At 36.6% G+C, this 26,649-nt stretch overlaps 1 protein-coding gene across 1 annotated transcript in view; it reads right to left on the minus strand.

The window, feature by feature from the left end:
* Nucleotides 1–8,195: 8,195 nt before the first annotated feature.
* LOC150080973 (protein APCDD1-like) overlaps nt 8,196–26,649 on the minus strand; it is a 140,462-nt gene continuing 122,008 nt past the window's right edge. The window contains exon 4 of the mRNA XM_090380869.1: nt 8,196–8,954. Within this exon, the coding sequence (XP_090236995.1) occupies nt 8,196–8,954 (759 nt within the window). The remainder of the gene's footprint in view (nt 8,955–26,649) is intronic.

The following is a 26,649-nucleotide window of genomic DNA, read 5'->3' on the forward strand; positions in this document are numbered from 1 at the left end:
AAAAGTGATGGTCAATAATTTAAAGGTGAACTGTACAGACTACAATATGCAAAAAATTCCTAGTAAACATGGGTCCTTAAGTGAATTGTTTTTATAGATATTGCACATTTCTAGTTGGGATCCACCATGTTTACTTAGGTTTGTTTAGGTTAGGTTATGCTCATTCTCTCCCTTTTCCCTCTCTCAATGCTCTGAGACGTAGCAGGCATACTAGTGCTTGTCAAAGGATAGTCAACGTGGAAAGAGGTTACAGCAACGAAGAGTATGTGGCATGCACTTCATGTATGGTAAAGCCAATGGCAGTGCACTCGAGGCTGCACATTTGTACCAAGAAGCATTTCCCTGCCAAAGGCAAGCCAATACGTGCACATTCATCGGGGTACATCAGTGCCTTAGAGAACATGGGCACTTTGCACATGGAGTACGAGCAGGTAGGCCCAGAAACATAACACCTTATGTTGAAAAAAGGGTGTTAGAAAGAATAGAAGAAAATCCAGGAATTTCGACAAGGAGGGTTGCTCTGCAAGAGCATGTACTGAATCATAGTGTGTGGCGAATTTTACATTGCCAATTACTTGTATCCCTACCATATCCAGCGTGTACAAGGTCTCAGCAATACAGACCACCCTCCCAGAGTGAACTTCTGCCAGTGGATGCAACAACGGTGTCCTGAACCCCCAATTTTTAAACAACATTTTGTTCACTGACGAAGCTGGGTTTACTTGTGATGGCATTTTTAATTTTCATAACTGTCATGTTTGGTCCGATGAAAATCCTAATGCAATTCACGAGTAACAACGTCAGCAACATTTCTCGTTGAATGTCTGGACATGACTACTAGAAGACCATCTAATTGGACCAAACTTTCTACCAAAGAGGAGAGTTGTACCTTCAGTTCCTGCAGAATGTTCTTCCTTGATGATGATAATGTTCCACTTCAGCAATGCCAGAACGTGTGGTTTATGAATGCTGGTGCACCGGCACGTTTTGCTTGAGTTGTGACTCTGTATCTAACTAGAAGGTATAGTCAACGATGGATAGGTAAAGATGGGCCTGTAATGTGGCCTCCCAGATCACCAGACTTAAATCCTATGGATTTTTGTATCTGGGGTCATGTAAAAAGCTTGGTGTACACTTTTGACATTAACACAGTTGAGGAATTGCAGCGTCGAGTTGAAGGAGCCTTTCAGCAAATCAGAAATGACCCAGGAATGGCTGAGAGGATTCGCAACTCAATTCAGAGAAGACTACAAGCTGCGTATAGATGCAAGGACAGCATTTTGAACACCTTTTGTAACATCCTGTAAAATCCTGTGGTGTTGAAACTAAAAATTAAAAATGTATTATCTTATGTTTAACAAAACCACCCTTAGCAAAGGATTCACAGCTTTTTGCTAAACTAGTGCTCCCATAGTCAGTGGCGGATCTTAACAGAAAATGTGCATTATCTCGAAAACAGTTCATTTGTGGCCCAATGTTCAGTGGGACTTTTTTTGCTTATTATAATTTGTACTTTTCACTTTTAAATTATTGACCATCATTTTTGAAACGCCCTGTATATGATATAAAAAATGTTTCTCTAGCTATTTTCCATATTACTGATATAAAATTGCACTTTAAAGAAGCAAAGCACTTATCCACTTTTTTTGTTTTAAGGCAGTTTGCTTTGCTAATTTTGGATAAACTCTAGCAAGTTTAGTATCTTTTTAAATAAAAGTATGTAATGTTCCATTAACCCAGTACATATGACTGTAAAAATTTACATGGCGAATTTTATTTATTTATTTTGGATGCGGTTTTGTCTGGCCACATATTTACATTCTTAAAATCACTGTTTTTTTTTTTTTTTTTTTTTCCGATAGTTAATCTGGATCATTTCTCTTAATTGCATTCAACTTATGAGATACGTAAGATTTCTACTTTGTCTTTTAAAATTTTAAAACTACTGCCTCGGTGAATGATTTTAGGCATCTTAGGAATCTATTTTTGGCACTCATTAATGTCCTTCCCATCTGTCTTTATTGATGATTATTGCTTAAAATAATGACACAAGTACCATTATGTGGTACCTGTGTCATTTCACATGATTGTCGATCATTCTTCACCAAGTGTTTGTCTTTGAAGCATTAATGCTGCATGTGGTACTGTTTTAATACAATCTATTATTTGTTTCAGATTCTGTGTAGCAGTGTTACATATAGTCCTACATAGTTATTTAGGTAGATAGTTTAGTTTATTTTTACTAAACTTGCTAAAATAGTTTTTTGTAATAAACTACACTGAGTGGACAGAAATCGTGGGATACCTACCTAGTAACAGGTAGGCCTACCTTTTGCCTGGATATGGGTAGTCGCACGGCAAGGCACTGAGTCTACGAAAGCATTCCATAGGTATTTCCATCCATGCTTGCTGTACCGCTGTCTATAATTCTGTTGCATTCCTGGGTGGAGGATCCAAAGTTTGAACTGACCTTTTCACAGCATCTCAAAGGTGCTTTACAGGGTTGATGTCCGGTGAACGGGGAGACCATTCCATGGTGGTAAAATCTGTGCAATTCTCTTCGAACCATGTTCTATTCACCACAGCTCAGTGGGGAGGCACATTGTCCTGCTGGAAGAATCCATTTCCCTGTGGGTGCATGATGACCATGAAAGGATGCAGATGGTTTGCAAGGATAGACACATAACCTGGACTGTTCAGCGATATGTCTAGATGTACCAGAGGTCCCAACGTGTGCTAGTTGAACATGCCCCAGACCATTACCGACCTGCCAGAACAGTTCCTTATTGACATGACAGGTGCATAGCTTCATGCGGTTTCTGCCAGATACGCAACCTCCCGTCAGCTCGAAATAACTGGAAATGGGACTCATCAGACCAGGATATCCTTCTCCAATCATCCAAGGTGGTCCAGTGCCGATGTTCTTTTGTCCAGTTGAGGTGTAGAGTCCTGTGTCATGGTGTTAGCAATGGGACTCTGGTGGGTTGGTGTTCCCATAACTTATTGCAGCTAAAGATTGCCTGATGGTCTTGGTGGAGACATTTCTGGAACTTCCCTTGTTGAAGTCAGTGATGATTTGTGCCACTGTTGCTCTCCAGTTGGATGAAACAATGCGAGACAGACATTGATGGCCACATTCATCCAACTTTCTTTGCCCACATCGCTGTCCACAATGAGATGTTATTCCGGAAATGGCATATTTCCGATACACTCTTGACTGTCGAACGGGGATAGTGCAATTTCTGTACCCACTCTGCGATAGAGTGACCCATGCATCTGGCACCCACTGTCATCCCTCATTTTCAAAGTCTGTTAATTCACAACGTTTATCCATACTGACATCAAATTACCATCTATGTGAATTCAGCGTACCTAAGTGGTGGGTTCATCCACTAGTGAGAGGGGTGACAGCGTCGCGTTATCCAGGAACCAGGTATCCCGTGAATTCTGTCCTTTCAATGTGGTTGATAGCAAGTTTATTTATTTTAAAGTTTGTGCCTTCTTTATTTAAGAGGTGCTACTGTTTTAATAGCAGAGATGTAGATTTATTAAAATGAATTCTTATTTGTTTTGCTAAAGTTGTAAGGATGGCTGTCTGTGAAGGGAGTCATTATATAGTTACTACTTGCCATTATTTCTACAATTTACAGAATGCCAGTTAGACTTATTAAACTTTGTTAGACTTATTGTTATATTTAACCTATAGAATCAAAGCAATTTGACTTGTACTTAGCAATAAAGAGAGGGATGGAATATAAATTTTAACTGATCTTCATTTTCAAAGTCCATCTGTTCTTTTGAAAGTCATTATTTACTTGTGCATTGTTTTATGTACTTATGTTTTAATGCTAACAATGAAGGTTTTATTTGTTTTATGTTTTAAAGCAAATTAAAACCTTCACTGAGTTTGGAAACTAGGCATCCTAGAGGAGACTTGATTGAAGTGTATGAAGCTATAAAGGGAACAAAGATTTTTTTTTTTTTATTTTATTTGTTGCATTATTAATTACAATAAAATTTTCATTTGTATAGAAATATTCAAATTTACTTGAATCGCCTATTTCTCTATAAAGGAGAGAATCATTTCATTCTTCAGTATATAATAGATGTTTTGTTTTTCTTCTTTCTAGGTGTAAGATAAAATAGTCAAGATTTACATGATATACCAGCTTTTGATTTAAGTTTGTAGCCATAGCATGTTTCTCCGTTACTTCATTACTGACAGTAATCTTCCATGTTCTTTCTTTTGAAAGTATTTTGCAATGACTTCTCTGACTTTGACAATGGATAATTTTATTGCTGATCCCAACTTCAAACTTTGGTGAATTGAACCCACGACTGCAATTCTAAACTCTCTCTCTTTCAATGTCAAAAGTAGAACTAGAGGTAACTAATGAACAGGGTCTACTGTGATTGGATTAAAATCTCATTAGTTTATTATGCTATATAGATTAGAATGCACAATCAATTTATGAAGTAATTAAAAAAAAAAAAAAAAAAAAACAATTGCCACCAAGAGAGTAAGTGCCATGATTTTAATGTACCAATCAATTCAATTGCATAAGCTCAAAAATAAAAATAAAAATTCTTAATCATAAACTTAACTATGATTGTTTAACTGGAGGGTTTAACCCCCCCCCCCTTAAATATGCAGTTGTATGAGAGATAGCTTTTTTGTAATTGCATGTAAAGATGTTGCAGTGGAATGAGCATCTCATTTTATTCCCTAGCTCAAGTTCAGTCATTGCATTAATCCCCCTCCCCCTCAATAAAATGCAGTTCAAGTTTGGTGGGGGTACTTTTGGATATAAATATTATAATTAAAACCAGTAAACTTTGACTGGAAAATTATGCTCTATTTTTATTATCTACTTTTATATGAAACTGCATCAATGCAAGGAATTTCCACATAAATTAAACTCTTAATTGGTTTTAATTAGAGAAGAGAATGGAAAATTTGTCTGCATAGGGCAACCAAAGTCACAACTATTTCTGATCCTATGGACATAACCATAGTGCTTGCCGTGATGAGAAGCAGTATTATTGTGGACCTTAGATTGTCCTGCTCATGGTGAAACCCATTGTCACGTGTTGTGTTTAGTGACAAAGCTACTTTTTTTTGTGCATTGAGAAAAGATAGGTTGCTGTAATATCATTATCACAGCTGCTTGTGGAGTGAGGCACTATACTTTTTTTTAGTTTCTCCATATGACTGAATGCATTCAAATAATTTCTGTGGACAATCCCTGAACTACCATTTCTATATAGGTTTCACAGTATCAAGGTTCTCTGACAATAGAACAAGAACTGTAGGGAGTAATTCTAGCAAATAGTGTCTTAAAGGGGCAACAAAATTCAGGTTTGCCTTGATCTTTTTGTACTGAAAGCCTCCACATCAATATTAACATACAGATGCAATAATAAATTAAATGTTGTGCTATAATGTGTTAGGGGAATTTTTTAGATGGGGGGAAATGATTATTCCAACTTGAGTCCTCAAGTTGAAATAATCATTTTAATAATCAGAACTCAAGTCTTTCTTGGTAAGATTACCAATTTCACCCCTGACCTAATCTTGTTTTTATTGGCACCCATTCCAACATGCATACCCTAGTAGCCTATCTGCATGCTTCAGACAACTTTATGTCAGACTGTACAATTATCCCAATGTCTCTTTCTTTCTCCACCAGCATGAGTAGTACCACCCATTTGGTATATTATTCTGTGGTTATTGCTGCCATGTGCATTATCTTGCATTTATCAATGTTAAACTTCAGTTGCCACTTCTCAGGCCACCTGTCTGCCTAATTTCTCTAGGTTTTGCAGCATTAGTGACAGGATATATCAGTATTCCTGTCACTAAACACCCTGTCAACCCAACATTTATATCATCAGCAAACTTAGACATTAAACTTGGTATACCTTCATTAATGAATAGTGAAAACATTAAGGGCCCCAGCACTGAACCTTAAAGAACTCAACTAATAACCATTAGTCCAGAAAGAGCAATGCCCATTAATAACCATTCAACAATCCCTTTATCCAAAGCAGTAACTTGCTCCTAATGCCACACTGCTAAATTTGAATAGCAGTCTTTCATGTGGAACAGTATCAAAAGCATTGATGCATAAAGAAGTTTTTAGGGGTATAACAGAAGGATGCCAAGTTATAACTAGAAGCTAAATCATTTTGTGATAACTGAAATCAAAATGATATGGCTGAAATTTAAGTATATAATTTCAAAATAATTTTTTGCATCATTTCCTTTATGATTGGGTCATAATACTAATAACACAGGATCTCCCCTTGACAAATCCATGCTGTGATTTCTGTGTAACTGCATTCGTGTCAAGATGTTCCTGCATTACTTCTTTTAACCACAGACACTCCTTTAATTTCCCTTTGTGCATAAGAAAGACTTTGTCCAGTCCACCATGACCTCTTATAAATATGGCTAAACACTTGCTTACATCTTCTGCTGCTAATGCCACAGTTAAAACTTGGTATTTTTCTTCCGGTATCCCCATCCCTAAACTTCTTCATCAAGAACGTGATGCAAAAGATTTACTGAGTTTGTCAGCAACCTGAACAGGATCATTAGTGGTTGTGCTATTCATATCCCGTGGGCCAAAGTGGTTCATCCCCTTCTTTCAAGGGTTAACATAATCAGTGAATTCTTTGATACTTTTCTTCTCATTCTCTTTGTAATCTGCCTCAGCCTTCCTAACTTCCATACTAACTTGATTGCAAACTTCTTTTATACCTGCTATAGGTTTTTCTGTCCCCTGATAATTTATAATCATCTCATGCTTTTTTTTTTCTCTTCTCCCACTAATCTTGTCAGTTCATTTGACATTCATTTAGGTCAGAACCAGAAGCACTATCTCTTAGAACAAAATCTTAGTAGCTTCTATAATTACTTCCCTAACAGCATCAGTTGGTCTCACTAAAGAGAATGTAATTTTAGCTTAGCTTTCTCTTTTTGTTCATCAACAGAATAAAAGTATTGTTTTCTCTTGTTGCCTCTAAACTGCTGTGAGAAAAAACAGTCATCATCCAGTAAATCCAGAAGTGTTCTATTACTGTGTGAGTCACCAACAAGTTTGAAGCTGGAAAGTTAAATTCCCCACAACCAGACATTCTGATTTACTGGCTCATTCCACCCACTTATTTGTCTGTACAAGTACAGTTCATTAGGCTTATAACATGCTGAGTTTGTGTAGTTAATATTATTGGTTTCCATATGAATAATAACTCTTTATGCCCTCTACAAAACTGACACTTTATTCCAAGATATTAATATTTTGCAAGAAGAGTGAGATTTTAAATACTACTTTAAAAGGCACTTTGTGTAAATGAACACACACACACACACACACACACACACACACACACACACACACACACACACACACACACACACACACACACACCACTGTTGCTATGACAGCTGCAAAATATTAAACAAGAAACAAAACTCCAAATACTACTTTTATATATATATATATATATATATATACACCTTACTGTATAAGTACATTACAACAAGAAATACATTTCTAAAAAGAAAACATTTTATCTTGCTTCATAAATATTTTAAAGCTCTCTACAAAGAAAGACTAGATCATCCTATTCATACCATCATTAAACAGATATGTTTTTTACCTAGCTTATTCAAACATTAACAGTGACTAGTGTTGCAAAATTTACCTTTGGCATCTTTTGTACCAACTGTACACACACAAGTCATTGGTTCATTTTGCATGTTAAACTGTGACCAGGTTTGTCTTTCAGTCCCTTAAATTAGTTTTGGATGTTTTTCAGATGAGTGTAATGGTCCCTGCAATGTCCATAATATTATCTCATTACTGAGATAGACTACTAAGTTTTTTTTTTTTTTTTGTTCACAAAAGCAATGGCAGTGTTGTATACAATTATCTCGCATTTTATATCCCCAATACAAAATATGCATTCCTTTTGTAACTTGAGTCCTTTCAGGTTGGGTTACTGGAGTTCAAGGGAGCATAATAAGTTCACTTAACTAGACATCTGTCTTTTGCACTGAACTACTGGAATGATATTTGTGGCAGTGCTGGAGTTATAAATGTATTTTATATCCTTTTTTCCTTGATTTTTCAATCTTCACATATGCAGTGTTCACATTTATCAACTTATAGCATGCTTTTTTTTTTTTTTTATATTCCATAAAAGTTCGTTAAGAGCAACCACATGATGATTGTCCACATACTTGAAGTCTGTGTAATCCCACTTGAAATATCCACACGGTATTGTACATGGGGAAGTGGGTATAAGGCATTACCTCCTGGGTACTCAGAAAAGATACTACACTGGACTAAGGGGGTCTGATATGATGTTGGCCGATCATTTCCCATTCGAGATTCACTGTCTACTTGACCTAGATAGAGAAGAGAGTTTCCATGGTGATCAATGTCCATCTTTATCACCTCATACTCTGTACTTGGAACCACTAAACCAATTCCAATACAACCTCCAGTTGAGGTAACATCTCGAGATACATTTGCTTTCCATGATCCTTTAATGCCACAAACATTATCTTGATAACCATTTAAATTATTGACAAATAACAAATCTTGTGGAGTAATGAAAGCTTTATGCACATGGAAGTCATAGTCAGTTCCCCCATGCAGCATATCTGATGCCTCACCTGGTGTGAAGTAACCCTCTGCTTCCAGTCGAAACATAACTGCTTGACAATTGGAATCTCGGAAATACTGATATGTGCCATGCCAACTCTGATTTGACCCAAAGAAATGCAAATGACGGGTCAGAAATAAACCATAGGGTCGAACCTCACATCTTGTGCTGATCCACTCTCCTGACAAATACACAGGTAACTTGGCTTTTGCTGGTAGCTGAGGAGGAGACATGTCATTTGATTTAGACACTAAGTGACACACATGGCATCCCACAGTCTGAAATGAAAATGAATTTTAAAAATTATTTTCCAAACTTTTTAAAAATTATACGAAATTACTACAGAATTCATATTTAAATAAGCAGAAAGCATTAATTTTATGGATAATGCTTTCTGCATTATCCATAAAATTATAAGTACATGTTCTAAAATGATATATACATCCTTTCAGAGCCATTATTCTTCTCTGGCACAATTAATGCATCCATATAAATTTGGAAGATACCTTAATGTAGAGATTTAATACAATAAAATAAGGAAAGATCAGATGTCCACATGGGGGGAGGGACTGGAATCAGCAATATACTACTGCCAACCTTTAAAACACAAATGTATTACTGCATTTCAGAGATCAATATTATGTTAATACTGATCTTTGAAGGTTATACTTTATCCTTCTTTCCTTATTATTTTGGTGGGAATAAGCCCTAACATGCTTTTTCACATGAAGTTAAATTCTATAATATAAAAACTCTGTGCACTTGCATGCATGATGGTTGGATTTATAGGCACAAAAGTTACTGAGGCTATTGTACCTTTCAAATGGTTTTGCATGATACCAGATCCACACATTTTTTCAGAATCATTTGATATTGTTACCAGATTTTCTTTTTACAAGATAACCTTGCCTTTCTTTGGTCTGCATCATATCTGCTTATAAAAATTTTGTGACTTTAGGTATTTCAAAGGTTCTAGTAGTAGTAGTGGCATGTGATGCAAGAAAACAAGTGTATGAGCTTATGCAGCATCAGCCAAAAAAAAAACAAATCTAGTACATTAGGTTTGTTTTAGAGTGAGGAGATCTTGTGTTTTATGGATATGGAACTATAAGTTATATGACAGTCAATTAAATTGTTGAATTGTTTGTAGTTTACAAAGCTATTATACTGAAATGGGTGACCTATTCTTGATCTGACTATCCTTTCTTATGCTTGATTTCTTTCTACAGTTGTAATTCTTGTTGTTTTTCAGAGTTTGCTTTGGAGTTTCATTTTGCCACTATTATTGTCACTTTTACTTTCCTCTAATGTGGATGACACAGTTATAGTCTGAGAATGGTATTTGGAAATTTGTTACTTTTGCTATGTGGTCTGCTTATTCATTTCCTGGGATACCTACATGTCAGTGCAATTCAGGAATCAAACAGAATCTAACTGATTGATTTCATTTTCAAGTTTAGCATGGGGAATCTTGGATCCATCTCAGGATTGGGTGTAAACTGCTTCTAATATTTTGTAATACCTATATTGCACTGAGGAAGTCTATGAAAATCAAGTTGTATGAAATATTTTTACTCCATGTCATAGTCATTGCTAATTGTAGTGGATTTAGTTTAGTGGTACAGATACTGCATTCTGTTGGGAATTGTAATACAGTTGTGCCACGGTATCTGCTGATTCAGTTACCTGTGGTTAACCACGGAAAAAAATCTTAACACGTACTACTTGCTTGTACAGTACAATGCTTCCCTTTATTTTTTACAATGTCGTGTATGGTTTGGTCACCAACATTATAATGGTTCTTTAAGGATTTAACGGATGCACAGTTTTCAGAGTTTTTAATAATTTCAAGTTTTTGTTTAATTTGAAAGCACAACTCTTGCGTTTGCCTATCATTTTTGCATTTTCTAAACAAAAAAAAAAAAAAAAAAAATTCCGACATCCCTAACATAAATAACGAAACAAAATTTGTCCTTTTGCTGTGAGATGGAACACACACAATCGATGCAATGCACTAAATCAGTGGTTCTCAACCTTTTTTTGCTCTTGGCCCACTTCTCAGTTTCATTCACCTCTGTGGCCCCCATATTGTTTAATTATAATAAATGTAATATTTATAATAAATATGTACTTAGTATGTAAATAGGAACGATGATTGTGACAGGCCATTGGATTTCTGTTTACAGAACAGCTGGTAAATCGAGAGTCTGCTGTACTTTATTATTACCGTATTTAATGTTGGTAATGTCTTACTGTGGTTTAATTTATCAATTAAACTTTATTATACATATGTATGTACAAGAAAATCACGTTATATATGGGGTCAGCAGGTGTTCGCTTATAGCGGTGGTTTCAGCCATCCACGGTAGATCTTGGAACGTATCCCCCGCAGATACGGAGATCTTACTGTATGTGGTAACTGGAAAAATTGCTAGAGCTGCAACCCTACTATCTACTTTAGAGCCATTCTTGGAAGAAGAGATTATAGTTTGGTATCTAAGTAGTCCATGGTTGTAAAGGGGAATTAGAGATGACTGCTAGTTGTTAAAATTTATTGACCAGTTTGGTAGCAATTCTTGTAAGCTACCAGTCTGTTACTGGTTTTAAGGTTGGACCAGTTTTAATGGTTGGATGACCTCTATAAACATTTTCCCATTTTGATGCCTACTAAATTTACCTTACTTAGTGGTTAGGTTTACATTTGATTTTGGCTGCACATTTTAATATGCATTTAGTCTTCTAATATGCAGAGGTGGTTTTGTATTTGCAATATCCAGCATGCCCCTCCCCAAGGACTGTGCAGTGTACCGTGTTTTATTGGATCTAGCTATTTTTAAGTGCTCAGTTTGCTTAGTTATAAACACACCCTCCATAACCGTGCCAAAATCTTATTAAGGCTCTATACAAATACAGGAGGGTGTATTTGTCTGCTTCCCATGCACTAGTAGACAGAACCTTTATGATATTCAGTTTTTTCAAGCAGTCCGTTCTTAGCTATTTTATACATTTCAGAAAATCTAGTTTTCTGTCTAGGATCAATCCAAGTTATCGTATGCTTGGCATGAATGGAGTATCTGTTCTCTTAACTGTAATTCTGGATATAAGTTTTGTTTATACAGAAATGAAATGGATTCTTGAAGTGTGTGTGTGTGTGTGTGTGTGTGTGTGTGTGTGTGTGTGTGTGTGTGTGTGTGTGTGTGAGTGAGTGAGTGAGTGAGTGAGTGAGTGAGTGAGATAGTCAACATATAGTGCTTATATCTATTGTTTTGTGTATCACAATGATTTCTACTGAAAATAATATGGCACTATATACTGACTTGTGACACTTTCTTCCCGAGGGAAAATTCTTGATTGTTTAGTGTGGATCCTAACTTGGAACATTACCTTGTAAGAATCTAGGAAGTTATGAATAAAAATTGACAGATGTCATCTTACTCTGAAGTTGAAAAAAAAACCTAATTGGGAATTGTTTGAGAAGTAATTGTGGAGGCTACTAAGTGTTTTTATACCAAAAAAGAGATATTTTTCAAAATTTAGACCAAAATGGATGTTAGGTGAACTGATGAGTTTAGTGGAAGAAAAGAAAATGCATGGGATGATTATAAATTTTCACGGATACAGTAAGTACCAAATATGTGTAATCAAGTTGCTGAGGGAATTTAGGCAGGATAAAGTGGAATATAAAAAGTTTGGCTAAGAATGCAATAAAAAATAACAAAGAATTTTTTTGCATATGTTATAAATAGAAGGAAAGGGATGAATCACATTGGACCACAACAGAAAGTAAGATGGAAGAGTAGTTGCTACAACTAAAAATGTGAATAAAGCACCTGGAACTGATGGAATCTAATTATATTAAAAGAAACTGCAAAAGAGGTAGTTAAACTTTTAGCCATCATAATGAGAGCATCCTTAAATTCAAAAGTACCTGAAACTGGAGATATGCAAATATATCTTCTATTCACAACAGTGGAATGGGTAACTACAGATCTGCAAGTTTAACTTCTATGCCATGGAAAGTAATCGAATCAATAGTTAAAGAAGAAATGCGAGATCATCTCGATAGGAGCGAACCCATAACACAATCACTGCATGGATTTGTGAGGGAAATCATGCCTTGCTTGGATGCAAAGAATAATTTTGACGGTATGTATGTAGATTTCAGTATAGCCTTTGATATTGTATCACCATGTACAACTGTTGTATAAATTGGAGCAATGTGTCATTAGGGGGGTAAATTTATACTGTGGATAAAGGGATAGTAGTTTACATGGTAGGAGAGAAAAGAGTAGTTATGAATGGCCGCTACCCTTCATGGATTAATGAGAAAAAACCACTAACCGATTTTAATATTTTTTAATGATGTCTAATTTGACGATGATGAAAACATTGGCACAGTTAATCAGTTATATTATTTTAAAGGATTTAGATAAACTCAACATGCGGGTTGAAAAATGGCAGTTGAGGTTTAACAATGATAAATGCAAGGTAGCATTTGGATAGCAGTAATCCCAGAATAAACATAGCATCTAGGTGGTTTCAAATTCAATGTAGTGGACTATGAAAAAGATCTTTGGGTGGGGTGGATTTACAGTCTGACATAATTCTCTGGGCAGTGCAAGCAGACTGCTAGAACAGCCCATGGGTTTCTGCTAATAGTAAACCACTTCTGGATATATCTCAGTTTAGGGAGGACATAGATCTGTTGGAAAGAGTGCAGAGAAGAGCAAGAATATTAGCTGAGGGTACAAATGAATTTTCTCATCAGAAAAGATGTGGGATCATTAATGTGTATCTTTAAACTAGGCATCTGTATAGTGATCTAATGGAAGTGTACGGCTTTAAAACAGTTAAACTAAATGCTGATGGAATCTTTATTCTTTTTCATATGAAATACACAAGGAGGCATAACTTTAAATTGGAAAAATGAATGTTGCAGAATAGATATGTATGGAAATTCTTCATTCAGCCAAAAGAGTAAAGAATTATTAGAATTATTATTATTAGTTGTTGGTAGTTGAGACAAATTATTAGAAAGAATGGGGAAATGAAAAGGTTGTGGTTTTTTTTTTTTTTTTTTGCTGATGCTGTATAAGATTTCTTCCTTGCATCGTATTACCAATACTTCTACTCCAATATTTATTCCATAATCAGTCCTATTTGCATAACAAGCCATATTACAGTAACACAACCTAGAAATTTAAGCAGATAGACTGAGAAATGGCAATTAAAGGTTAACATTGTTAATGTCAATCTTTCATTGCCTCTTCTTGAGGTACTGCATATGGTTTTTTTTTGCAAAAAAACCAAAACAAAAGCAAAACCAAATATTGCTCCGGAGATATGTGGTGGTCATTCCCTGACCTTTCCACATCCTCCGTATTTGGCGGTCACAGGCTCGAACTCCAGTCTAATCAAGAAGCGTATGCTACACACTGCTGCTCCTACCCACCCTGCTACGGAGGCACCCAGTTTCCTGGGCAGTGCAAATAGTTGCTAGGGCAGATTATGGGGTTCTGTTGGTGATATTCAGAAATTCTGCAGCAGGGACAAGGAGGTGATTATCCCATTGTATAAAGCAGTGGCTGGGCCACATCTCAAGTACTGCATACAAGTCCAAAACCTCATTTAAAGGATGTGAAACTGTTGGAAAACAGATGAAAGAAAGAGCAACAAGATTAGTCACGGGCACAAAAGGATATCCCTACCATGAAAGACTTCAGTACTACAAATTGCAGCATTTGGGAAATTAGGCACCTGTGAGGGAACCTGGTTGAAGTGTAAACAGGCTTTAAATAGATTAAACTAAATGTTGATGACATCCTTACTCTTTTTCAGATAACTGAAAGGGACATAATTAAAAAAAAGGATGGCTGTGCAAAAATTTGAATCAAGCCAGGGAGTAATTGACTATTGGAATGAACTTTCATCTGGTGTTGTAGAGGTGGGTGGTTTGGATAAATTTAAGAAAGGATAAACAGATTCTAGAGGGGATGAAGCTTGCTTCTCTGTACCATTTGTCACTATTAATGATACAAAAAAAAAAAACACTACTCATTTGAAGATTGCTCCTATGGATAAAATATAAATTGCATTTATTTCCCCCACAAATAAACAAAAAAAAAAAAACTACACCAATAAAAACAGTCCTGGATGTTGTTGTTGTATTTGGGTTTTTTGGCACAAGGGCCTCTTGGGCCATATTGTGCCTGTTCATGATTTGTTTGTCACTATGATCACAGTCTATTATACAGATTTATGTGCTTCAAATAATTAAACAGTTCCTCGAAATTTGCTTCATTGCCAAGAATATGAAATAAGGTTAAGGGTTCCTGCAAGTTGGACAGGGAGCTAAAGCTTGATTTTCTTACTGTTGAAAGTTAGGAACATTCTATGAGGATGTGTTTTATTGTTAGCTGCAAGTGACAAAAGAAACACTGAGGAGGATTCTCTCCCATAAGCAAAAACAGGTGAATTAGATGCAAATGGCCGATGCAGAGCCTTGCTAGAATCACTTCTTGTCACCTGCTTCTCCTGGAACTAGATGTCCACAGTTGTGGCTCTTTTTTTATCTGCAGCAGTTTATTATTGGTTTGAGTTTATCAAAGGAGAGACCGTTGTTTTAATGACAGATTTGTGATCGGTGTAGGGCACTTTTAGTTGTCTGGAAGATCCAGAGTCTGGATGTTTTGCAGCAGCATCCGCATGTTCATTGCCTGAGATGGCAACATGACCAGGGATCCAGCAGAAGATAACCTTCTGATTGACTATTTAATAGTGAAATAATTTAGATCGGATCTCTTTAAGAATGGGGTGAGAGGGAGAAAAAGTAGATTGAATGGCAGTGATTGCACTTAAGGAGTCTGCATATATCAAGGATTCCTTGATATGGTACTTGTTTATATTATCTAGAGCCAGTTTTATTGCGAATAATTCTGCAGTATAGATACTGCATTCAGTGGAAAGAGACACAGCTACTGAGAAAGTGGAAAAAACTGCTGCAACACCTACAGCTGTATCTGTTTTGGAGCCATCAGTATAGATATGTACTTTTCCAAGGAATGCGATTTATGGAGCTGTTGAAAATTTGTATTAGCCAGGGATGTCTTCCCCCATCTTAAAAAGAAATTGTCACAGAGAGGTACGAATTCAGTCCAGGGAGGTTCAGGAGTACCAAGGTCTTGGAAGACATTCTGAAAATTAATGTTCCAACTGATCATGAACTCTTGCAGTAGAAGCCCTGCGGGGTGATGATTCTCATTAGGTTTATTTTGATAAAGCATGGTGTGTTTAGGGTCGAACAAGTTTGTTTGTTATTTGGGTTTTAGGAGCATTAGCAACTAAGGCCATATTGCTCCGGGATATGCGGTGGTTATTCTCTGACCTTCCCGCATCCTCTGTATTTGGTAGTGACGGGCTCGAACCCCGGTCTAATCAAGAAGCGTGTGCTACGCACTGCTGCTTCTTCCCACCTGGCTACGGAGGCGCCGGTCGAACAAGTGCTGCCAGCCAGGATATGATGGAATAATCTTAATCGTTAGTGCATAGTTACATAATAAGGATTTTCTCCTTAGGTGCAGTGGAGGTTCATTTACCTCAATATACAGGCTGTGGATCGGAGATGTTCTGAAGGCTCCCACAGCTATCCTAAGAGCACTATGCTGTGTGGTGTTCAGACGTAATAGGGAACTGTTCCTAGCGGAGTCATAGACAGGTGATCCATAATCTAAGCGTGATCTTATTAAAGTTTTATAGAGATGAAGAAGAGAGCTTTTGTCAGCACCCCAGGACATAGCGGAAACGGCTCTTAGGATGTTCAGTTTTTTAAGACACGTAGTTCGAAGGTAAGATATATGGGAAGCAAAATTAAGTTTATTATCTAAATGTAACCCCAACAGACGAAAATTGTTAGTGACAGGTATCAGGCTGTTTTTTAAAAATATTTCTGGATCCGGGTGGAGTTTTCTTTTTTTACAAAAGTGAATTGCTCTGGATTTTTTTTCTGCTAAAGAATAACCATTCCGCAGTGTCCATGATTCTATTTTAGCTATGGAAATTTGAAGTTGACTTTCAATGGTGTTCATAGTTTGGAATTGACAGGAGATAATGAGGTCATCAGCAAACATGTACGATTCTACTGTATTTGGTACTTCCCGCGTCATATTTGTAATTCTCACTGCAAATAATGTTGAACTTAGAATGGAACCCTGCGGTACACCCTCCTCTTGTTCAAATTATTTGGATAAATTGTTCATATACCTTACCTGAAACGTTCTGTTGCATAGAAAGTTTTGTATAAATTGCGGTAACTGACCTCTCAAGCCGAAAGAATGGAGATCTTTTAGTACACCATATCGCCAGGTGGTATCAAAGGCTTTCTCAATATCGAGATTAATCATGACTAGATTTCCCTCCTTATGAAGGCATTTCGGATGTTTGCCTCTGCTTTTATCATCACATCTAGCGTGGACCAGTTCTTTCGAAATCCATACTGGCTGCTGTTTAGTAAGTTGTTTGTTTGCAGGAACCACGTTAACCGCCCGTGAACCATTTTTTCCAGGATTTTTCCTAGACAACTAGTCAATGAAATTGGCCTGTAGTTATGTGGAAAGGCGATCCTTTCCTGGCTTCGGGAAGGCTAGAACAATTGAGTGACGCCAGGAGAGTGGGTAGGTATTTTCTAAGAAAATATGGTTGTAATATTTTAATAATGTTCTTTTTGCTCTGTTGTCAAGCTGTTTTAACATTATACATCTGGCCCAGCAGCACTACTGGGTGTTTTATTGAGTGCCCCTAGAAATTCTGTTAATGTGAATGGCTGGTTGTATGGATGTGAAACTGCTGTAGAGAAATTAATCTTATGCTTTTCTGCAGATTCTTTAATTCGTTGAAAGGTTGGGTTAAAGGTGGATATTGCTGATATGCTGGCAAATGATTCCGCTAAGGCATTTGCTATTTCTCCCAGTGATGACAACTCTTTCCCTTCCCAATTTAGTATTGTAGTTGGGAACTGAACATATTTGCCATTGAGCGTTTGAATTTTCCTCCAAATGATTCTACTATCTGTGTCCTTATTTATACTTGAGGAAAAGCTAATCCAGGCTTCTTTCTTTGCATTTCTTCTTATTTTATGGAACTTGGCTTTCAGTCTTTTGAAGTTAATTAGGTTACTAGTTGTGGGTAATTTACGAAATAAATTACAAGATCTGTTTTTTTCCTGTTTCGCATGCGTACAATCTTGGTTCCACCAATAGTTACTGTGTTGCCGTTTCCCTGGTAAAGATTTTGGTATTGCAATGGTAGCAGCTAGTAATATTTGAGTAGTAATGCGTTTTTTTTCTATGGTCTGAGATTGTATTATTTTATCATCTAACTGAACATGAGAGGCATATTCACTCCAGTGTGCCCTACGGAATTTCCAAATTGAGCGACATGGTGAAGGAGAGTTTGCTCGTGTTTGGAGTTTGCAGAGAATTGGCAGGTGATCACTGTTCAGTGGATTTTCAAGAACGGACCACTCCATAATAGTATATATGGAGGGAGAACAGATCGAGAGATCTATTGAACTCATGGATCCAGTCGAAAAATGAATGTAGGTTGGCTCGTCAGTATTTAAAATGGTGAGTTGATAAGCATCAAGAAAGGATTCTATTAGCTTATCTCTCTTGTCAATTGTTGGAGATCCCCACAGCGAATGATGTGCATTGAAGTCTCCAAGCAAGCAGAACGGAGATGGTAGCTGGTCTATTAGATTTTCTAGGTCGTCTGAAGAGAATAAGAAATTAGGAGGGATATATATATTGACGCTATTGTAAGAGTGATGCCAATTACAATTACGCACTGCCACTGCTTCAAAAAGGGGTCTGAAGAGCAATATGTTTCGATGGAACGTTGTTTCTAACAAGAATTGCCACTCCTCCGTGGGCTGGCGACTCTATTCTCCTATCTCGTCTGAAGATGGTGTAATTTTTAATGGTGGGACACACTCGTGCATTTAAGTAGGTTTCCTGCTAGATCATATAAATCATCTTTTGTATTGTGAAAGCCTCTACAATTCCATTGGAGGAATCTTTCCATTAAGTGGTTTTGTTGTTTATTTTTGTTTCTGACTGCTTTTTAGTTGAAACTTGCTTGCATCGATCCGATTTCGCTTTCTCTTTCTTTGGAAAGTAGGGACGTGTGATGTCCATCTCATCAGTCGCACGAAGTTCTAATATACCATCATCTAATTCACTGCATTGGTCAACATCCATGCCCGTTGAAACTGGTGGGTTCAGTACTTTAGTTTCTGCCACTTTTGGTTTTGCTGTTTGAGGCACGTCAATTGGAATGGTAATTGGGGTGTTACTGGCTTGTTCAGCTTTTTGTTGTGAAGGACACTGTTTGGAAGCAGAAAGCAAGGAACATGCCCAATCGGCGATGGATATATTTGGAGGAACTGTAACATCTGTTTGAATACCAACTGACTGAAATTGTTTAGCAGCAGTGGCATATGTACGCTTTGGTTCTGTTTTGAGTATTTCTCTTCTTGCCTATGAGTATGTGACTTTATTCTCGACTTTATATTTTTGGATTTTTTTCCCTTGTTTCCATAATTCGCATATTTTGGAAAAAGCAGGGTGATTACCTTTACAGTTTGGGCATTCAGATTGATTATGATCCTTTGATCCACAATTTGGACATATTGCCTCACCTCTACATGCAGTTTGGGAGTGTCCGTATTTTTGGCACTTATGGCACCTGATTGGATTTGGGATATAAGGATGCACACGGCAATGAAGATAGCCAGCTTTAACAGATGTTGGTAGGATAGGAGAGCTAAAAGTGAGGATTATACTCCTTGTAGGAACAAGAATACCATCTTTCTGAGTCAGGTTTCTCCTTTCTTGGATTACTTTTTGTTCTCGAAGTTCTTGGACTATTTCCTCTTCTGATACATTTAATAAGTCCCATTCTGCAATTACCCCCTTCGAGGAGTTTAGGGTGGCATGGGGAGTGACTTCTATTGATTGTCCACCAAAGGTAGTCAGCTTCAATAATTTTGCAGAATGTTGAGATTTACTAGTCTCTACAAGAATATCCCCGGACTGAAGTCGCCTTACCGTTTTCGGTGAACCTGCAGCAGACTCAATACATTTTTGTATAAGGAATGGCGATAACTTACTCAGAGGCTGCTCTGAGAGAGAGTGTAGAATGAGGAATGATGGTATCTCCTCTTGAGGGGTTGTTCTCAGCCTCTTGGGTTGAGAGAAGTCATTATCATTGTCATTTATATTGTCTCGTCTTGAGCTCAATGGCTCTAAAGGTGGATACATATTTTTATCCATCTTTGCTCCTTTCAGCCCTGGGAGAGTGGATTTCTTCTCCCAGGTTACCAGCCCCACCAAGAGGAGGCAGGAGCAGTGCTGCTAGAGTGACCAAGCAGTATAAAAGTTAGTACGTTAATTTAAGGAAAAAAGAAGAAAGGTGTTTTTCCTTTCTTAAACTTGCCTACGATTTGTAAGACTGAGTTTCCTAATAATAGAAAAGTAACAAAACTTTTATAACTGAAACAAAACTATATCTTTGAGAAAACGCTCTAGAAATCACTCAGGAAATTGCTTGATCACTATAACGCTTGGTACCCGGGGCCAACAGTCCTGAACCTTACAGGTTTACCTTCCATTGTAGCTAAAATGCCAGGCAGAATAATCCCATCCCCCGAGTCAAGAGATATATCACAGTGGAAATATCACAATCCAACTGTGGTTTTCACCTGCATGTGCCAGAAGACTCCCTCTACACAGATACTCCCATCTAGTGTAAGGTGGCCAGACATCCTGTTATTAATGAATATGCTCTTTTTTTGAGTGAAGTCACAATAATGCATTGCCAACCGGGCCAGCCGGGTAGGTAAAGTGCCTGCCTAGCAACCCAAAGGTCGCGGGTTCGAATCCCGCCTCTGACTTGGATCAAACTACTGCAAAAACCTTGGGAGGTGCATTATGGCCACAGCAGCCGATGCGCCAACAACTACCAAATAAAAAAAAATAAAAAAAAAACAACAATGCATTGAATTTAGAAATTACGAAATGTGTGTGTTATGCATTTATGGTCTTTTCAGGCCTCTGATTGTAGGAATTTATTAATGTGTATCAGGTACCAAGGCATCATTTTAAAGTGATGTCTAACCAATACATATTAGGAAATACAGGTATGTAACATGAAATTTATCTAAGCACCCCTCACACACCGAAGTTGATTTCAGAAGAAATAGTTGTCAATAAAATTTCATCTCTAACATTTAGTTTTATAATTAAGACACAGCTTCAATCCAAACAAGAGGAAACTCCTTCTTGCTTCCCTGCCCCACATTATTTCAGTCACCTATGGGAAAAGGTTAAAACTATTAAGGAAAATGTTTACTGGCTCAACATCTGTTTTCAGCAGACATGAGTTTGTAATGGATAACAGCAACTTAAAGAAGTACAAAGTATCCTTGACAGACACTGTATATTTCTAAAATACCTCATGTGCTTGCAATTGTATTTTATCTCTAAAAATTTGATCACCCTAGGCCAATGGCCAAAAGAAAAGCTATTTATATGACACATTATATCAACTGAATCAGCTCACAACTCTGCTATGTTCTATCTACAATATATAGCTGTACTGTCAGCATTTAATTTCGACACAAGAGTGCAGTTTGAGCACCGAATAACCTTGGATGTTTACTTGGCCTATTTTGTATTTATTTTACTGCCAGTGGTCTCACCCACGTAATGTAACTTGGTAATAACACCAAACATTATACAATTTCTGTATTGTTACAATTTTTCAAGCATCTTAATTTGGCCTATACCAAGACTATTCAACTGATAAGAGTATACATTAATCCCTCACCAACTGCAGATACATTCCTGAAAAGTGCCGTGGTTTTCAAGACCAGGGTCCCCTGCAAATTAGAGTAAAAGCACTTGCATTAATTTCATTTTCTATTTATACAACATATAAATGATAAGACTGACAATACAATAAGAAAAAAATAATAAGAACAAGGCGATGGAACTTTGTATATAATATAAATCTCCCGGGACGCTTCACTTAATACTGCAAAACACATCTATCTTCAAAGCATTATGAAAACTAATCCAAAATACGTCCAGGCAAAATGAAATGTTAGTCGACAGCACAAATCTACCGAGGCAGCAACTCAACACTATACGTATACCCTCGCTAATCCAGATTAATTTGGGGAGAGGTTATCCGGATCAAGCGATAATCTGGATTAGCAAAGCAAAAGATAGCCTTAAAAGACAAAAAAATTTAGAACACAAATAAATGATATAGGTAGTGCCTGTGAAAATAAAAAAAATATCACTGTAGAGCCTTTATTTAAAAACTATAAAAAGACAATACATTTATCCATCGATAGAAGACTGAGAAGTTGTACTTGTTTTTGCATGTAATAATGCAGGTTTGAAATAATAATACAATCAAGACAAAATCAAAATTTTGTCTTGATTGTATTATTTCATTTAATTTTTTTCTAAATGGCTCAACACCTCAACATCACCACTTAGGGCTTCACCACAAATTTTTCTATTAGTGATATTGTGCCTTTGTCTAAATCGCCATGGCCACCCTGAACTGCAAGTAAAATTGTATAACTTCAAATGCCTTGCAAACTTTTCTGCTGCTGCTTTTAGCTCAACACCACACACACACCAATGCCACCTGATCATTGCTGTGAATACCACTCAAAAGAATTTAGAGCTAAAAGCCTCAGACTACAGAAAACTCACTAATCAAACAAGTTTGTGCACGGCCTCATGTTAGTTGGTAGTAAATCACCGAAGTGGGTGAAATGGCATCGTTTTTGTTATATCTCATACTGCAAATGCCTTCAAAACAAGTTGCCTGATATTGAACTACTACGCCGGATACCACCAACATCTCATATTGGGAATACCTTCCACGAGTTGCCCTATCTCGACAGATACTGCCCACGTGTGGTGGTTCCGCTGAGAATAAGTAACATTAGTCTTCTCCGCTGGGGCAGCATTGGTTATTCGAGGTAGTGCAATATCAAGGCAACTTGTGAAGGCATTCACAACATGACATACAACAAAAACAATGCCATTTCAACCACTTCGGTGATTTCCTGCAAATTAACATGATGCTATGCACTAACTTGTTCGATTTGTGAATACCACTTAAATACTGCTTCTTCCAGGAACACTTCTTTTGGCTTTTTTAATGTTTGTCTGTTTGATACACTGCTTTTATCATTTCCCCACATCAAATTTTAAGGCAAATATCTTTATGGATTCTTTTTGTTTTTTAATATCTTACACAATCTGTTGGCCAATACCAAATTCTTCAGCAATTTTTTTTCCCAGGAACACCATTTTCAAATTGTTCTATCACTTTGAGCTTGTTAATGATAGTTAAGTAATGTATTTTCTTTTTATTCCACTTTTCAATTCTTTAGAACCCATAATATATGTACACACACACACACAGTATGCAAATGAAACAATATAAATTAGAGACCAGACGGAACAGTATGAAATAAAAAAAAAAAAAAAAAAGCAGAATGTAAGATTTAGGTATGTAAATATAAAAATTGCGGTTGGTGTAATGTTGAAGCAAGCAGTGTAAAAAATAATCAGTGAACTTGTTTAATGATAGAGCACTAAAACCAAAGCCGGATTTAACATGGTGAAGCAGCATGGTTTCTTCAATTGGGGTTCAATAATTCCACCACTACTAATGAAGTTGTGACCATCACTGACATTGCTTCACCTAATGACAGGCATAATTGAATGATTGGCTCGTTATGGCCATGTTGCCCTTGCACCAGAAAGCACACAACATACGAACAAACAAATGAATGATTAACAGTCAATTATGACTGCGAAATCGACAACAACAGCTACCAAATAGAACTAAACATATAGGCATGACTGAATAATTTAAAAAAACTGATTATGTATCAATATTTATTATTTTTTTTTTTTTCAGGCGCCTCTGTAGCCAGGTGGGAAGGAGCAGCAGTGCATAGCACACGCTTCTTGATTAGACCGGGGTTTCAGCCCGTCACCACCAAATACGGAGGATGCAGAAAGGTCAGGGAATGACCATCGCATATTCCCGGAGCAATATGGCCTTAGTTGCTAATGCTCCTAAAAACCAAATAACAACAACATTTATTTTTAGTTTACATCAGATTTTAAAATTTTGTAATTTCTCCCTTTTTTTTTTTTTTTTTTTTTTTTTTAAGACCTTTCACCAAATTATCCTACCCTTATCTGATGCTTGCTATTACTTCATATGTTGCCGACCGGGCTAGCCGGGTAGGTAAAGCGCCTGCCTGGCAACCCAAAGGTCGCGGGTTCGATTCCTGCCTCGGGCTGGATATCACGATACCCTTATCTGATGCTTGCTATTACTTCATATATTGCCGACCGGGCTAGCCGGGTAGGTAAAGCGCCTGCCTGGCAACCCAAAGGTCGCGGGTTCGATTCCTGCCTCGGGCTGGATATCACGATACCCTTATCTGATGCTTGCTATTACTTCATATATTGCCGACCGGGCTAGCCGGGTAGGTAAAGCGCCTGCCTGGCAACCCAAAGGTCGCGGGTTCGATTCCCGCCTCGGGCTGGATATGGTGCCAAACCAACCGGTTGGTTGGATATCCCGGCCACGATACACGAAGGAAGCAAGGAAAAACTGGTTCCTTCGTGTATTGATCACATCATACGAAATAAAAAAAAAAATAACTTCATATATTAAGCTAATCATTTTGTTTTTCAATTCCCTTCTTTCTAATTGGCTATCCAATTCAGCTTATAATTTTATTTAATTCATAATATCATACAGAATATTCATTCTTTCTCTCTTTATCCCGCCCTTCAATATTTCCAATTTCTATCCTTTTCCTATTAGTTTTGGCATTTTTTTGTAATTTACACCTCCATCTTCTTGCTTTTCAATAAATTGATTACTTCTACCTCATATATATATATATATATATATATATATTAATAGTTATATTAGTGATAAAAGGAAAGCAAGAAAGTTAAAAGACAATAACTAATATTTATGGGTTAATGCAGTTGCAAGCAATCATGCAATACACCCACAATGTCTATAGAATATCATTAGAAAAAGTAAATCAATCCAATAATAAGAATACCATCAAGAATACCCGAGCCACAACTTATATCTTGTAATGCCTTTAAGCTGTCCTACACTCTTTATTTTTATTTCTCCGAAATTATTAGGGCAATCCGAGGACGTAGGAGAAACTATTTCTTATCTATACCACTATTTTTCGCCTTTGTGGAGTTCAGGTTCTATTTTTCCTACTCCTTTAGTTTTTCTTCTTACTATCTGCATGTTTCTCTTTGCGTTAATTTAATTTAATTATTTATTTATTTTTACCGTATCCATCACATAGGGGGCACCACATATTATTTTGACGACTATTACATTATGTCCTAGATACGGTCAAATGTAGTATGTATTATATATTTAATCTTATTTTAATCATTAAATTACGTTCTCTGTCGGGTCAACGATGATTAATATATGCTTACATTTATATTTTACTTATATTTCTTACCTTTGATTCTAATATTTCAAAAATTTTTCTTAATTAATTATCTTCATTCGATTTATTTATATTCGATTTATATTCGGCCTATACTGGTTTATATTTGGTTTAGATTTAAATTACTTAGCATATATTCATCATCACAGAAACAGAGAACTTCTTGTCGTTTTTTGCCTTCATTCTGGGTGGTTGGCCCCAGTTGAAGTCATCTAGATTGTCGGTAAAAAGCGATAATAATAATAATTTTTTTTTTTTTTTTTTTTTTTTGCGTTTTCTTAAGTCCTTGATGGTATTCTTATTATTGGATTGATTTACTTTTTCTAATGATATTCTATATATATATATATATATATATATATATATATATATATATATATAGAGAGAGAGAGAGAGAGAAAGAGAGAGAGAGAGAGAGAAAACTACTGGACAGAATGGTAACAGCAATTTAATATCTATAATTCGGATCAGATCCATCTTACTGTCACTTTTTTTTTTTATATCGCCTAATCTGCATATTGATTTATTAAAATTCCATAATCAATTATTCTCATCACTAGCTCCACCTCTATAGCGTTTAGAATTTAGTTTCATGGGCTTCTGCCTGTCATTTCCTCCTTAATCTAAACAGAAATAGATAAGTTTAGGGCACCTCCGTAGCCAGGTGGGCAGGAGCAGCAGTGCATAGCACATGCTTCTTGATCAAACCAGGGTTCGAGCCCATGACCACCAAATATGGAGGATGCGGAAAGGTCAGGGAACGACCACCGCATATCCCCGGAGCAATATGGCTTTAGTTGCTAATGCTCCTTAAAAAATAATAATAAAAATAAATAAGTTTAGTTAACTTTGTCTTCGTGTCTTCAAAGCAACTAAGTTATTTTCAATTATTATTAATATTTACACCATCCAAGTAAGTTCAGAACAAAAGCTTCGTATGCGAGCATTGTAAAACAAAATTACATTGTACATTAAATGGGAAATGGTATGTGCTTTAAATAAATACAGTAGCAGCACTGTTTGAAAAAAAATTCTATGTAGCCACTTTTTAAATAACTTGTGATGACTTTTTCGTTTAGATTTAGTTTTGCTAGGATAATTTTTTTTTTAAATAAAATATGAGGGTTGGTTCAACATCGCATTACATGAATCATTTATTTTAACAAGATTTTTCCAACTTGGAGAAATGTATATATACAGTGGCAGACAAAAAAAACTGCATCACTTGTGAATTTTGCAAATAATGTGGGTTGCAGAAATGTTCGAAATGCATTTGTTAGATGGGATATACACCGATGAGTCAAAACATTATGACCACCTACCTAATATGATGTTGGTCCTCCACGTGCAGCCAAAACAGCTTGTACCCAGCAAGG

This window comes from Mastigoproctus giganteus, chromosome 9 (assembly GCF_048544385.1).
Source record: "Mastigoproctus giganteus isolate SK-2022 chromosome 9, ASM4854438v1, whole genome shotgun sequence".
Lineage (NCBI taxonomy): Eukaryota > Metazoa > Arthropoda > Arachnida > Uropygi > Thelyphonidae > Mastigoproctus > Mastigoproctus giganteus.